At 38.6% G+C, this 16,121-nt stretch overlaps 1 protein-coding gene across 20 annotated transcripts in view; it reads right to left on the bottom strand.

Moving 5' to 3' along the window:
- Window positions 1-16,121, bottom strand: part of Rbms3 (RNA binding motif single stranded interacting protein 3) — a 1,393,896-nt gene that overhangs the window by 673,870 nt on the left and 703,905 nt on the right. For 3 of the 20 annotated variants that reach the window (XM_074074024.1, XM_074074022.1, XM_074074023.1), the window contains one exon: window positions 13,016-13,221. The exons of 10 other annotated variants lie outside the window; for them this stretch is intronic. In XM_074074024.1, the coding sequence (XP_073930125.1) occupies window positions 13,016-13,221 (206 nt within the window). Of the gene's footprint in view, window positions 1-13,015; window positions 13,222-13,643; window positions 13,799-14,097; window positions 14,739-16,121 lie in introns of those variants that run through there. 7 more of the 20 variants (XM_074074017.1, XM_074074019.1, XM_074074021.1 and 4 more) reach the window with 6 other exon arrangements.

The following is a 16,121-nucleotide window of genomic DNA, read 5'->3' as shown; positions in this document are numbered from 1 at the left end:
CTTATCTCATCACTTTAGACAGGTCTTTACTTGCTTAGTTAATTATATAAGGAAACTGTGTAGTGTTCTTCCAAAATGGAAATTTTGTCATTTGCATCTGATCTTTGAAGTCTTTTTAAGATTCTTAAAAAAAAAAAAAACACCAAAACCTCATCAGGGTACTTTCGTGAATAGGTACATGGCATGCATTAGACAATTATTTCACTGAAGATCCTGAATAAGTACTCCTAGCTTTTTAAGCTATGTTCATCTTCTGATATGGCCAATGCTTTAAAAATCCATGAAAGGAAGCTACATATAAAAACTGACATTCTTGACCAATGCTCAGGAATTGCCTCTCGAATTCTCTTCAAACCACCAGCATTACCATTTAATTCTGCCTTGCTTGCTTATTCTCATTGCAAAGTTCCAAATCCTGGCTACTTCATTTGTCTTTGAAGTCAACTTCTGCCTCTCTCTGAGTTGGCAATATGTCCTCTCCCTTGCCAGAATCTTGGAAGGTAGCACTGTCTTCCAAAAAGAAACTGGTGTTTTCTTTTTTTTCTTTTCTTTCCTTTCTTTCTTTTTCTTTCTTTCCTTCTTTCTTTCTCTTTCTTACCTTTATTTCTCTCTCTCTCTCTCTCTCTCTCTCTCTCTCTCTCTCTCTCTCTCTCTCTCTCTCTTTCTCTCTCTCTCTCTTCCTTCCTTCCTTTCTTCCTTTTCTCATTTCTATTATGCTTTCTGACTTGTCTCACTTGCTGCCTATCACATCATGTCCCATTAGCAAAGGATATAAGCCAATTCCAGTTGGCATCCTTGGGATATCCACCCCAGTGACCCACAGGTTCAGAGGAGAAAGAATGGAGAGAGATTACAATAGCTGGACATCCAAAAAGGGATACTTTACTAAGACTCATTTCTGATACACAGAATGCCTTTTGACATAAAGCATCATAGAAGTGAAGATGACATTAAGCAGCTCTGGTTTTAAAAAGCACTACCTTTAGCAATGGAGTAATGTATAAGATACACAGAGCAGGATAGATTAATTCATTTTGAAAAACTTTTGTTATGACCTCAGTACAATAGATCCTGCAGAGGCATTCAAAGTTGAAAACTGTTCCTAGTCCAAAGACTGTTCACAGACTAAGTCTGATATAAACACAATCATATATTATATATGCATCCAATGACAATTATATATTACATATAATGTAAAGATATAAAGAATACAGGTATATTCAAAAATCCAAAATATAAATTTCCAACCAAGCAAAAATAGGAAAAAGTCAAATCTAATCTCACTATAACTTGGAAAGAAATGGGAAAAGACACACAAACAATAATGAAAAGAAAACAACAGAAAGGGACTGAAGGTTGAGAGAACAAAAAGAAGGAAGCAGAAGTTTAAGGACTAGAGAGTAGGTGGGCAAAGAAGTCAGTCCATAGTGAAGGCTTCAAAATATGAGAAAAGGGAGTAGACAGGAAAGGACAAGGGAAGGGAAGCTATGATACAGAATCAAAATAATTAGCCCCAGAAGCACAGTCAGGCAAGGGAAGGAGATGTAGAAGACACATACCATAAAGACAAGGTCACATCAGACAGCTATCCTGAATGAAGTAAGGATTGAGAAGTACAGAGAACTTGGCAGAAAAGATGGCCCACAAATAATAACAATTATAGCTAGCCCTACTTTGGCCATAGTGAGATGAAGGGGCATTGTCATCAGGCTCTGTCATTCTAATGTATATTCATGCTGAGAACCCAGAGCAAGCAACAAGCACTATCGCACACTTACTCTCAACTGACTTGCTCATTAGTGGCCTTCAAATATCACTGTTGTTTGGTTAGCAATTTTCATTGCGTAATTCATATGCCAATACAGCTTTGCCAGTTTTATAAGTCAAGTCATTGTTTTTCGTCATCTAAACCAGATCATTGCTACACAAACATCAACAGCATCACTCACAATCTTAAGCCTATGCAGATTTTATGTGAACATTTTACATTCAGAAAGTCTGAAATACTCATTAAAACTTGATTCTAAAGACTCTTCCTGAAAAATACTCCTTTCTCCAATCTAAGTCCTTAATACAGTTCATCCTTGAGAACTAGGGATGAGTAAGTCAAAACAACAAAGCAAATGTTGGACTTCCTTGAGTGCTGCAGCATGTTAAAACCCTAGGCAGAGTGGTAACTGTATACATAGCACGATTCTTTTCTCATAAGACACCAGAAGTCTTAACTTCATGACTCCTCCACATCAAGTTTTATGTTCACATAGTTTTTTCCCAAAGATGGTACTTGGATTAGTAAACTATCTTTCCCTTGCCAAATAGCTCTTATCTTTTGCTCTCAGAAATGAAAACAAGTCCTCAACTCCGGGAAACTTTAACTGGATTAAGACATCACACTCTTAGCCTTTCTGTCTTCTCTTTTTTTTTTCCTTCTTTTTGTTTTATCTCCCTTGGTACTTCTCATAAATCACTGTTTAAAGCTATAAAACTATCATCTTTTCATTATTTTCTAACCTGTTTGTCATTAAATAATTTGAGAAACATTAAGCTTTCTATACAGTATAAACAACTGTTAGGAAAGAACTTGGGAAAATTAGAATCCATCAATCAATAAGATTTCTAAAAGATGCTATCAAGAATAAGAAGGGGGAAGAGAGAAGCTTCTAGGTTGCATAATATTCTGTCACTATGTCTCAGATCATGGAAGACATTACTCTTCTCGCAGAACGTGAAAAATATTAAGTCACTATTCTTTTGGTAAAAGTCACCTCTTTGTGTCACCAACTGGCAACAAAACAATTGATTAGAACTGGGAAGAACAGGTAGGTGAGTACATAAGACCACTTTGCCCGTCTGTATTTCTATGTCATTTAGCCTCAGTTAAAATAAAAGCCACTAAAATAATCCTGTAGGTTTTCAGGAATGTGTGTGCAACATAAAAAAGAGATAAAAAGCTGACTCATTGACTTTATTGATGAAATTCAGCGAGATTTGGCTAGGGAGCCTGGAAAAAAAAAATAAGCAACTAAGTGGAGAATCATAATACGGGGTGACTATGCGAGAATTTTCACTGCAAAATTAGGGGAGGAACTGAATTTTCAGGTACACGCATATGTATGGAGCTAGAGACAAAATGGGAGAAAATGGACATGTCTGGGCTTGGAATTTTAAATAATAGTAGAACATGAATGAAAGCAACCCAGCTTGGAATTTTGATCTTTTAAATAATACTGGAATAAGAATGAAAGTAAGCTAGGTAGGCAGTGCACACCTATTACCCCAGCACCTGGAAAGCAAATGCAGGAAGATCAAAGGTTCAAGACCAGCTTGGGCTACATAGGGAAACCCTGTCTCAAAAAAAAAAAAATGTATCCTCAAGATATCCAGCCACTTTGTAAGAGAGATGGTAGAAAGTGCAAACATGGAAAGGCACATCTTCTTTGAGAGGCACATGGATTCTATGGGTGAGAAAGACCAAGAGAAATTTCCAAAGGTAAGAAACCACAGAAAGTGGGAACAGGAGCAAGTAGCAGTTTTAATACATGCAAAAAACCCACAACTATATTTGAACAGAATTCAGAAGATTATACATAGAAAAGTACTATGCAATTGATTTTCCTCCTGCCTATACCCCTAAGCAGGGACCCCAGGAAAATACCTGTTCCATTCAAATTTGATCTCTCATAAACAATTCTATCAATTATGCAATGCAAAATTCTGTGAACTTGGCACCCAGACCTGGAACATCCAGTTGTTCTCACTGCAAAAGGTCAATCCAATATGTCTGCTTTTGAAATATTTTAGCCAAAGAATGTTAATGACATTTTCTGATAGGTGGTGTTCTACCATGTGTCCCTCCCTGTAAATTTATGATTACTAAAATATAGACATATCTTGAAAGCTAGAAGGCCACAACAGTGAGAAGTTTGGTCAGATTTTTAGGTGCCCTGACCATTTTAGGGTCCAGCTAAAACACTAGCACAATGAGAAAAATGTGTTATTCTAAACTTTAAAAACAAAATTACAAAAGGAAATCTAATAAACAGGTATTTGCACGTCTATGAAACACATTGTGAATTTTATTCATTGCTCCATTTAGTCTTCTAATAATCTCTTTGTGCCTCAGAAAGATTTATAGGCTAGGGTTTATTTTTTTTTACTTTATAAAAACACCAACATATTCGAGATGATGACCCCAAATTCACAGGCACACATAAATTAAATGAATTTATTTAGAGAGGTTCAGGAGCTAAACTATAAAAGCTTTTTCAGTACTTCACTGCAAAAAAATTGATCTTCATGTGGAGTACTAGTGAAGTTTAATGTTTGTTTGGATGTGTAACAGGAATCTCCAAAGTAGGGAGGCTTTAAAAACTTCACTTCTCCCATTGTTAAAGGAAGTCACAAAACTTGAAGAAAATTTCTTCCAAGTCCACTTACCTATTCCCTCTGACTTGTTTCTTGTGTTTTCCGACTTCATTCACACAATAAGAACAAGTCAAAAATTTCCATTGCAAACACGAAGCTAAATTGTCCTGAACAAGGAAGTAATGAAGTTGAAAGTCAGTGGATAGTTTTTTGTGATAAACTGAGGAAAGAATATCAGTGAGGCTGATTCCATAGCTTAACTATGTGAAGGGTGCTATATAAACACGGTGTGCAGGTGTCTCTAGTGTATGTGGACTTACATTACTTTACATATATGTCCAGACTGGTACAGCATGTGGCAGTTCTACTTTTAGTTTTTTGAGGAACTTCCATGCTGATTTCCATAGTGGCAGCACTAATTTACATTGCATAAGGGTCCCTGCATCCTCACGAACATTTATTTGCTTTTTGTTTTCTAATGATTGCCATTCTGACTAGGGTGAGATGGAATCAGTGTGGCTTTCATCTATGTTTCCTTTATGGCTAAGGATAGTGAACATTTCTTCAAGTACTTATTGGCCATTTGTATTTCTTCTTTTAAGGACTGTCTTTTTAATTCATTTGCCCATTTGCTAATTAGATTGTTCCTTTGGTGTTTAAATTTTGAGATATTTATATATTCTGGATATTAGTCCTTTATCTGTTGAATACCTGGCAGATTTTCTCTTCACCCTGGTAATTGTTTCCTTTGCTGTGCAGAAGCTTTTTATTTTGATACGGTCTCCTTTGTCAATTCTTATTCTTATTTCCTGAGCTATTGGAGTTCTATTCAGAAAGGCATTACCTATGCTTATATCTGCAAGGGTTTTCTCTGTGCTTTTTTTCAGTGTTTTCCAAGTTTTAGGTCTTTGATTCATTTTGAATTAGTTTTTGTACAAGGTGAGAAGTAAGGGGTCTAGCTTCAGTCTTCTGCACATGAATATCCAGTTTTCCCAACACCATTTGTGGAAGAGGCTGTCTTTTCTCCAATGTATGTTTTTGGTGCCTTTGTAAAAAATCAGATGGTTATTGCTGCACGGGCTTATTTCTGGATCTTCTACCATACTATTCCATTGGACTTCATGTCTGTTTTTGTACCATTGCCATGCTGTTCTAAACTCTTTTTTTTGTTTAAAACTGACAGACTTCCACCCTCAAAGCTGAGGTTGTAATATAGTAAATGAAAATAAGCACTGTAGCTTCATAAACAATAACATTCCTGCTTATGTGTGGCCCTTCTGAGAACAGTTCGGGAATTTATACTTCCTGTATCAGAGGACACTATAATGTACTCTTGGGACTGGTGGTTATAGCGCCATTTCACAGGTAAACAAACTAACATGCAGATAAAAACAAAGGATCTTCTCTAAGGATTATGTTCCTTGTCTCATGCTCCATATACACATGTAATTACAGCAAGCATAATAGTAATTTATGTACTAAATTATATGTAAACAACATGTGACTGTCAAAGCTTAAATAATAAACTATTTAAATTGGACATTACATGACATTTAGTTTCATTAATTCAGATTACAATGACTTTTTCATAAAATAAAAAAGTTATCAAACAAAAAAAAGGAAAACTAATGCTCTTGTTTATATGTCCTTCTACAATATTGCACACTATGGTAGCTACAGTATTTCATTCCTGGGTTTTAAAGGCTCCTATTCTGAGAATCAGGAGATTTGTAAGTTTTGCAAACTCCAGTCAAATTAAAAGTTCATCTGTCAGTTATTGGTTCTATATTTATACTGCTTCCTCCATTCATGAAACTAGAGTTGTTAGTAGTTTAATGTAGCAGTCCTACTTACTTTCATTACTTCACTCTGGTTTAGCAAACATAATGCATAACCATTAAGCTCTTCCACCATCTATAGAGAGGAAGTTACATGAGAGAAAGGAAAACATCGCACCACCACTATGAATTCTTTGGATACATCCTAATTTTCCCACTCAGAGAAGAAAACTCTAGGCACCACAAAAAAACAAAACCAAGAACAAAAAACCTGCAATGATAATGATTAAAAGATGCCTGCCATTTTGTCCCACCCCTGGGAACCACTCCCAGTGATGAATGTGTTCCTCTCAGTGTACTGGATTTAGACATGGTAAAGGATACAGACAGTTACATTTGTCAAATCACCAGAGAGTCTGTTAAGATGCATTTGATTACTCTGTAAAAAAACACCGAGGAACTAAACAAAAAAATGGCACAAAACTGAGGTCACCGCCCAATACCATTAGGATAGCAAAGAAAACTCAGTATTTCCAAAGGAGAGCCACAAATGTTAAACCTGGAAGGGATCTTAGTGAATGAACCTGACCTAGAAACCAACCCACTGACACAGAAATTAGAGGATGTCACAGAGAAAAACAGAGTCCTCATCTTGTCTTTCATCATCCATTCTCTTGAAATGGAGTATCTAGTAGATATCAAGATTTTGAATTACCAAACCTTTAGTCATATATTTGAGTCCGCATGGTATATACTCCCTAAGCATTAAACACACCTTGAAAAAAGTTAATTGTGCACAGTCTCTGTCAATATCACCTTGATAGAAAAATTCAAGACAAAACAGTATTCAGCTCACCTCTGTCCTCCATTTTTTTCTCTTTTCTTTTTGTTTCCTTAGTATCTAAAATCTGAAATCTGAAAACCAATAGTTAATTCTGTAGGCTTTTCTAATTCTCTGTAAATATTTACTAATTAATCTTACAGTTATTTATTATAATTCATTCATTACATATATATGAATAGATAAAGAATATTATAGAAATAAATATATATTAATAATAAATCCTATAGATCTATAATATCTACAAAACTAGACATTATAGTTTTCACCAACAAATATTTCAAAAACATGGAAGAGTACCAATAAAAAACAGAAACTACTTCACTATGACTTCCCTGCTACAGAAATGGAAGCAAATGGGTCCTTCTCTAACTTTGTAATTTTGAACACTGATAACAGAAAACTCCAAATTCTTACTAAATTGAATTTATATTTCCTAATATCTTTTAAAAGAAATACACTGTTGTCTATTTTGCTGTCTCTAAGTTGCTGGACCTGGTTACCTACCACTGTTTCCTTCAGGGATAAATGCACTGAGGTTTCTTATAACAGTCCTACAGATTAAAGTAGCAAAAACAAAGAAACAATATTTATAACTTCAAAACTGAAATGAGAACTTCACCTTTGCTTTTTGAGTATGTGCCTGTGGGAGTAATTTTGATCTTTCCATTTCACTGGTTTGGGACCCATTCACTATCTGTGTGTTTTCTAGTTAAATGACATTATCCACTGCATAATTTTTTTAAAAATTGGTATCATTCATCTGTTTCCATTTTCAGAATGCGTATTTTTTAAGCACATCCAAAATAGTTCAACATTTTCCCACTACTGCAAAAAATAGCAACACATATCCTCAATGCACGTATTACCACACATGAATACATTTGCTCTTGGTCTCCCTCACTCAGCTCCATCTGCACTCTCGCAGGCAACAGCTATACCATAAAGTATCTCTTCTCACATGCTTTTGATATTACACTATTTAATCACATACAGCTGTGGTGTTTGAGACTGTTACAAAACAATTTTAATGTAGTACTTGAAGCCAATTTCAAGTAGACAGCAACCATTTACTCTGAGTAAAAAATTTGACATTAAAAAAGACTGGTTTTCTTGGTATTTGGCCTGGATATAGTTATGAGAGAGTCTGCTCTCCACCCAAAAGACTGATAATGTCAAAAGGGACTGCGTAAAATCACATTAGTCCAGAATTCCTAAACCCAGAATGACCTTGAATGAACTTGGTCCCCCTTCCTTCCTTTTGCATCCCACCCACCAAACTGCCTCTACCCAGCCCTCAAGTAGGTTTTATAATTCATAGAAATAATTTTGTGTTGAGTAACTCTGTTACTTTTTTTCCAAATTGAGAGAAAAATGAAAGGAAAATGCTTTAGAAAGGTGCTATTAAAAGAAAAATATACATGGTGTTTCCGTAAGTTTGGATTTATTCTAGAAAAAAAAATCATGAACTTTTTACACTTCTATTTTAATCCTAGAGGAAAAAATATGAACTTTTTACATTTCTTCTCCTTTTAAGTAAGCACCAGACTTAGTGCCGTGAAAACAATGACCACAATATAGAAAAGACAGCAAAATACACCCTGAAACTGTGTCCAACCCCACTGGTAATAAAGATTTGAACGAGTAAAGAAGGGTGGTCCCCTGTGTCTATTTTTCTCTTACTTAAAACTAATTAAAATTCTATATGTCCTAAAACAGGACAAACAAGATTTATCATCGTTTCATGTTATCATATTGCCCCCCTGAAGCAAAAGAAAATATCTGGAGCTGTACCTGAAAATTTGATCATGGCAGATTTTTAGAAAACCAGTTTTGTATGTTTCAAGCTTTGAAAAGAAAACAGAACTTGGGAATTTTCAAGGCTGTTTTAAATCAACTGGCAAGTTACCAACTCTGGCTATCAATGCAAATCTCAGGCAGGAAATACTGAAGAAATCCTACACTCATCCTTCCCTCTGCAAGATTTTCTACATTTTCACGTGTAAGCAGTGTGTTAAGGGGTTGTTTTGTTTTGCTTTTGAAGAATATGGACACTCTCGTCTTTAAGAAAATCCTCTGCCCCAAAAGGGCCCCTCTTTCTCTGCCCTCTCCTCACTCCTCGTGTTTACAAGTGTTTGCTTTTTCTCTGGCACAATCAGCTGGGCTCCAGCTAGACTCTTAGAGCCAAGGTGGCAGGCCAGGCTGCAGATGGTGATATTCAGCCTGAGATAGTGTGCAGTTGGGGATACTGCTTATACCTGACCCCTTCCTCACACAAAGATCTGAGGACCACCAGTTGGAGAAGCCCTGTGAGGGTCCTCTAGCCTGAACCCTTTCTTCAAGACCTTCTGGGGAACCACATGGCCAAAGAAGGAAATGCAGTAGTGATGAAAAAGCAGCATAATTAGAAACTGCACAAGACTGGTAGACACACAATGAGCTAGAAAGGATGTGGAAAGGAAGAAAGAAAGGCTTGCTGGGTGTGCCTGGGTGATTTCTGAAGTTGTACAAAGATGACTAAAGTCTTCCAAATGCAAAACATCAACTCACCAAGCAGTGACCATGTTTTCTGCTTTCTAGAGCTCCTCTTTCAACTATTTTTTTTTTCAAGAACCTCCCACACCTTCCCCATTCCTCCCCACAGAAGCACCTCAACTTCTCGATGAAATTTATTTGGAACCTCATGACCCAACAGCCAACAGGTTGGTTTTTGGAACACTTGAAAAATGTTTGGCTACAACTAATCAAACATCACTCTGCATTTTGTCACTAAACTAAGGTACCCTTGTGAGGCCCCTTGTTTTTTGAAATCTGATTATTCTGTATGGCCTTTCAAACAGCAACTTGCTTCGATAAAACTTTGTTTTAATCCAGTTATATCTCTTATTTATATATGATAACATGTCACTGAGATTTCTCATTATGCCTTAACCTAAAGCAATATCAATTTCTTGGTATTGGTTTTTGGTAGGAAAAATATTATCCAAAAAGAAAATCAACAAAATATTTTCAGATGTGAGGTACAGAAGAGGGCACATGCTGTCACAGCATTGCTGTACTACAAACCTTAGTTTCCAGTCAACTGCTGGGCAGTCATGTTATATAATTTACATGTGTATTTTTCTAATATAAAACATTTTGAGCATTTGGAAAATTATTCAAAGGTATGAAACATAAATATCCTATTTCTATTTTTATGAAGCAAAGCTGAGAGATTGGTTCTCATCTTAAGAGAAATGGAAGTAGAGAGGGCAGGCAAGTGTCACAAGTTTCCCAAAACTTTAATATGTATTTAAAGAAATGGAAAACATTTGCCTTTATTTTTTAAAATGCCAATTTCATGTTGTTTATCATAAGAAAATAGAAATTGTACCTAACATTAGACTATTTAAATAAAAAGAGAAAGTTCAGAGTATTTTTCATTTTCTGAATAATTATGATAATAATTGTTTCAATTGTTTAAGATCCCACGAAGACTCACCCCTCAAAAAAAAAAAAAAACAAGAATGCCAGAAAACACCTCTTTATATATGATATCACTAGAATATGGTTTTCATTAACCATAAAATCCTATCAATCTTAATAAGTATTCTTTATAAATTAGCATCATCTTAAATTGTCCCTACTTTAAAGTTGGCTTATACCTGCAAGCTAAGGCTAGAACAGTGGATTTTATAACTCTATCCTGGCTTACCAAATTAATATAAGCAGTGTATACTTTATGTAAAATGATTATGAGTTATAGTTTGAGATACAAGTATAGAATGGGGCAAAAAGTAATATGGAAATAAACCAGTTGTTTTCTTCTTATACTGGGGCAAGCTAGTGTCTCTCTCTATTGGATAAACCCTGGCAGAACATCCCCTCATGCTACAATATAATTGCACACTGACACTTACACCCTGCTGAGTCTGAGTTTCAAAACACAGCACTTTTTCCCATCCTCATTCTCCAGGGATGTTAGCAATGACTGTCATTTTGGAGGGACCGTAACAGTGTTCAACAACTGCACAGCACTGCCCAGATTTTACAAGATAATAATAAATATAAACCACCACTACAGTCAAAGCAGCTGATCTTCCATCCCCTACACCCTGATCTGGTTACCCAAGTATCAGCTTAGGATGCCTAATGAGTATAACTTCTTAAAAATGTTCCAGAAGTTGATGGCTTTGGCTAGCTGGAAAGTAACAAGATCCAGATGCCACTGTCTACACACCACTGAACTGCACAGGACCCCAAAAGAGATTTTTTAAAACTCCCTCTGTGTTTTTCAGTCTCCTCTTTTCTCTCACTACTTTGCTCTCTTTCTTTATCCCCATTGCGTGCACACACACACACACACACACACTTTCTACAAGGGTAGGTCATCCAGCACTCTGTATCTTTGATATAATGTGCACATCATTTATTACTTCGGCCAGTAATAAGTTAAAAGAAATCGTAAGCAGAAAAATGATTATTTCATTCATTTCAAGCTAAAGTTTCTTTTCTGGATATACACAATAGTATTAAACACAAAAATAAAGGCATAATTTTTGAAACACTTGGAAAAATTTATCCAAATGAGTAAAAGGGATGGAATGTTCGATATTCTTCAGACAACCCTTGAGTTTATTGTTTTTGTTTCTTTAGGGGATAAAAAAATGACTATGAATTTCCCCTTTTTCACTTGTCCTTGGTTGGCCATTTATTTGAGGAATGGCAGACAGCATTCTTTACCCAATCCCCCAAAGAGTGAAAACACAGGGCACTGAGCAGAGGGTTGTTCTATTTAAGCAGCAGCAGCTAAACTAAATGCTCACAAAGGCAAAAGGCAATGCAAGTCGACCTTGGAGGAGCAGGGTGGATCGTGGAGCAATTAAAAAGGAAAAAAGAAAAAAAGCAGCAATCTTTAATGCAATACTGAAAGTCAGCTGCCTGGTCTGGGTTAGCAATAGGCATTGTTTGATGAGACAGAATAAATGAGAGAAAACTACGGGATGAATTACCAAGCCCTAATCACATCGGCAAGTCCTGTTGACAGCAGAGATCAGCCAGGCACGCCTTGTTCACTCTCACATATTTATTTATTAAGAAGATGGTGGGGTCTGACTAATACAACACAAAATAATCATCACCATGTACCTGAGGTGGTTACTGTACTAATGTTTCCCCCCAAATCAAGTCCAATTTACATGACAAATGGGGCAATACTTTCACACCTGGGAGTCTTTTCATGTCTTAACTGCAAGATAAAGTTCAGGGTAGGCACTGCCCCCTGCTTAAATAGGAGGGCTTGCCTCTGGGCCCCTAATAATCCTTTGAGCACACTCACACAAAGCCGAAAGTGTTTAACCAACTCAAGTCCAATTATTATCAGTTACATTCCATGTCTTTTCAAGACTCAGGCCTCCAGACAACAGCTAACCCAGAAAAATAGTGTCTAAAAGTAAACACATCTATTGTGAAGCTCCCAGTGCAGTCTCTAGAATTCTGATCATTCTCAACATAAAATGAAGCCAGGCAACAAAAAAACAAAACACACCAGAACTCTAAGAGACTTTGGGGTAGGTGCTCTATACCTCCCCACACCCTTCTTTCATTTGGTTCTCAGCCATGAAAAGTTTGCCTGGCCCCCACCCTGGCATGTCCTCTAGTGGGAAAATGCTTTGAGCCCCACAAACAAAGAACAGCTCACCAGAAAAGCCCCTGAACTTGTATTCTTGTGCCTGATAATCACTATTGTGATCTCCTTTCTAAAACCCCTGCTCATCAGGAACACTTATGCTGCCAAATAACAACAAAGGAACTCGAGTGAAACTATTATCTGTCCTAGAAGAGAAAGCCACAATTCCAGGTTTTGCCAAGCTTGCTTTCTTCTTACATCTTCCTCTGCCTCATGAACTCCACTGGTATGTTACTAATTTCAAAGGAGCAGGAAGAGGTGATGGGGTAAGGGTTAAATAAAAATTCTCATGCCTGTCTGCTTCCCATCCCAGTGCAGAAGGACAGACACCACACTGACTGGCGGACGTGGGTCGAGCCATACCTTGGTTTGGAGATAGTGAGGATGGTAGTAAGTGTACTGGGGGTACATTTGTGGCTGATCCAGGCGTTTGCCCATGTAGCTGGAATCTTGATCTCCGAGACAGGGAACTGGATGACAGGGTATAGTGCCCCAGGCCGAGCTTCCTCTTAATCCACTATTCCTGACAGTCCGGATGACTGATGAGGCTTCGGAGACTCCACCACTCGCTAGTTCCAGCACGGCAAGAATTTAAACAAAACAAAACAAAACAAAAACACACACCAAAAGAAAAAAGAAAAAAAAGGATGGGGAGTGAGATGTGTGGAACCCCCCCCCCAACAGCCTCCCCAGGTCTTGCCGGCTTCTCCAAGCCGCTGGGTGCACTTGTGAAGAGGCAGTTTGTTCTCTAACTAGGCTGTCTGTAGTGATGTCAATCGCCAGCGTTTGTAAAGGGGGAAAAAAATCAAAGTCCTTTTAGAACAACTCCGAATCCTTGTAGATCAGCTTCCTGTCTCATTTGTCTCCTTCCCCACCTTAAAGAAAAAGGGGAGAGAAAAGAAAGAAAAAGAAAAAAAGAAGGCAAAGAAAACAGAAGGGAAAGAAAAAGAAAAGGAAAAAAAAAGAAAAAGAAAAAAAAGGAAAAGAAAACCTTGCACAGCTTAGTGGCTGCTGTCTCCCTCCCAGAGTGACATGGTGTTCGGGGCTTGTCCTGTCCTTTCATTCACTTCCCCTCCTTCCAGCCAGTGGGTGGAACCGAGAGAGCCTCTCCAGGGAGCGGCATACGCAGTCCAGAAGGCTGCAGTATTTCCTCCAAGAAAAAAAAAAAAAAAAAAAAGCCAGGCTGCTTCCAGTGGCTGCACGCAAAGTCGCGATCGGCCGCCGCCGCCTGGCATCGCCGCGCCCGCTGCGGCAGCCGGGAGCCTGGAGCCGAGCCCTGCGCGCCGCGGGGCCTCTCCGCCCGCCGCCCGCCGCCTCCTGGGCTGTGATCGCCAAATTCCCAGGTAGGACACAAGCTTAAGGAAACACCCAGGACCGTGCGAGGGGACCGAAGACAAGGGAGGAAGGGGGAGAGAGGGAAAAGAAGAAGAAAGACAGGAACTAACCTTGGTGGCTCAGTGAGAAAAGTGTGTGGGGTGCTTTGCAAAGCTGGGAGCACTACAGCCGGGCGCATCGCATCCAGGACTGCTGGAGAAACTAACCTTCCACTTCCTGGAGGACGCGAGGATGTAAGTACTGAAGAAATTGTAGGCTGTACTCCAGGACTACTGTTACCAAGCCAGGCAGCGTCTGCCTGGACCGATCAACTGAATACAGAGAAATAATCGCTCTCTTGCTTACATCCATTTGGTAAAAATCAAAGAAGTGACCGTTAGGTTTATTAGCTTCTTTATGAATAAAATCACTGCTTCTCCCATTGTCTCTCTTTATGATTATTTTGATTCATGGGTGCTTTAATCGCTGTACTGAAACCATCTCCAAAAAAAAAAAAAAAAAAAGAACAAAAATCATAATTACTTGGCAGAGTTTTTCCCCCACCAATAATAATATTCTGAGATGTCTATCAGCTGCTACATTGTAATACAAATTGTTTCAGAGGAAATCTATTTCCTTAAAGGGTCCCTTTTCAAGGCGGCGGCAAGGCTAAAATTAGCCTTGCCAGCTGTGTTTTGCTGGAGTGCTCACGCATGCCCGAAGCGTGGGCAGAGCGCACCGACCGCCTCTTCACTTTGTCAGGTTGGCTCTGTTCTCCAGTGTCGCCGCTTCACAGGAAAGGTTCCTGGTACAAATCCAGCGTCCTCGCCGAGAACAGAGACTCGGGGCTTAATGCACACATGTTGTCCACCAGAGTGCAAGCCCCTCCACCCTCGAGGCAGCTGGGCTCAGGGAAGCTGGATTCTGGAAGCTGTGTGTGAGCGTGTGTGTTTCTTTGCGCAAGATAAGGATGGTGGGTAACTAGTTGGGTTCTACCTTTAACAGGAATAACAATCAGAAGGAAAGGGGGAGGGAGAAAGAAAGGAAGAGAGGGCAGGCATTGAAAAAGCCTGACAACACTGTAACTGAGAAATTCAATTAACTCTGCCAGTGTTTGAATGTGCTGGGCCTCAGTTGTCCCATCTGTAAAATGGAGACACTGCCAATTTACCAGACTAAGTCATTATATGGAATCGGGTACTAAAAATCGCACTGATTTAAAAATACTTTGATGGCATCACATTCCTCAGACAATAACGTCCTGATTCCTTGGAGTAGTTTTCAAGACCCTTAATGAACTGACAAGTCCTTGCTTGCTACTCTGGACTCAACCTTAAACTGCCGCTCCCAATCTAGGCCTGAGTCACATGGTGCTACATTAAGGACAGGAGCAGGCTCTCTGCCTTGGTGCTTTCCAATCCCACCCACCTCTTTTTCCTTTCCGGCCACCCTTCTGCTTTCAGCACCAGCACCCCTGCTTGGAGTAGCTTTCCCTAAATTCTTGTTTCACATGTGTTCTGCATTCCTGTTAAAAGAATGCTTACCCTAGTGTCTGGGCCTGTTGATTGCGTGTTTCTTCCCTGATGTTCTAAACTCTAGGAGAGCAGGAGGTCACATCATTCTTGTTTATCTTCATAGCTCCAAAAAATAGCATGGAGTCAGGCACAAAAGGAGCATTCAGTGAATGTTTGAAGAACCAAATATTTTAGACACAATAAATAATTGTAACCCAATTCATATCTTTCTTTTCATGGGTCAGAAGTTAAACTGGGTGCAGGGGACATAGTGACACGTGGATCACAAAGCTCCTCCTTCATAGTGCATTCTAGTGGGGCAGTGTACAAAGGAATAAACATAAATAATGCAGGGTGAGATTTGGAAATATTTGGTGCTGTGAAGAAGCAGAGTACAGAGAAACAGAAGTGGGCTGGTGAAGTGGTTCAAGTGCTAGAGTGCTTGCCTAGCTAGAGTGACACCCTGAGTTCAAACCCCAGTACCACCAAAGAGAAAGAAAGACAGACAGGAAAACAGAACCATAGGGATTCTACTTTTAAAAGGCTCATGCCCGCAATCCTAACTACTAGGGAGGCAAGAATCTAGAGGATAGTGAGGATTGCAGTTCCAGGTCAGCCCTGGCAAAAAGTTTGCCAGACTC

The sequence above is a fragment of the Castor canadensis genome, chromosome 5 (assembly GCF_047511655.1).
Source record: "Castor canadensis chromosome 5, mCasCan1.hap1v2, whole genome shotgun sequence".
In the NCBI taxonomy this organism is placed as follows: domain Eukaryota; kingdom Metazoa; phylum Chordata; class Mammalia; order Rodentia; family Castoridae; genus Castor; species Castor canadensis.
Note: the sequence above shows the minus strand (reverse complement) of the source record. Positions and strands in the feature narration are given on the sequence as shown.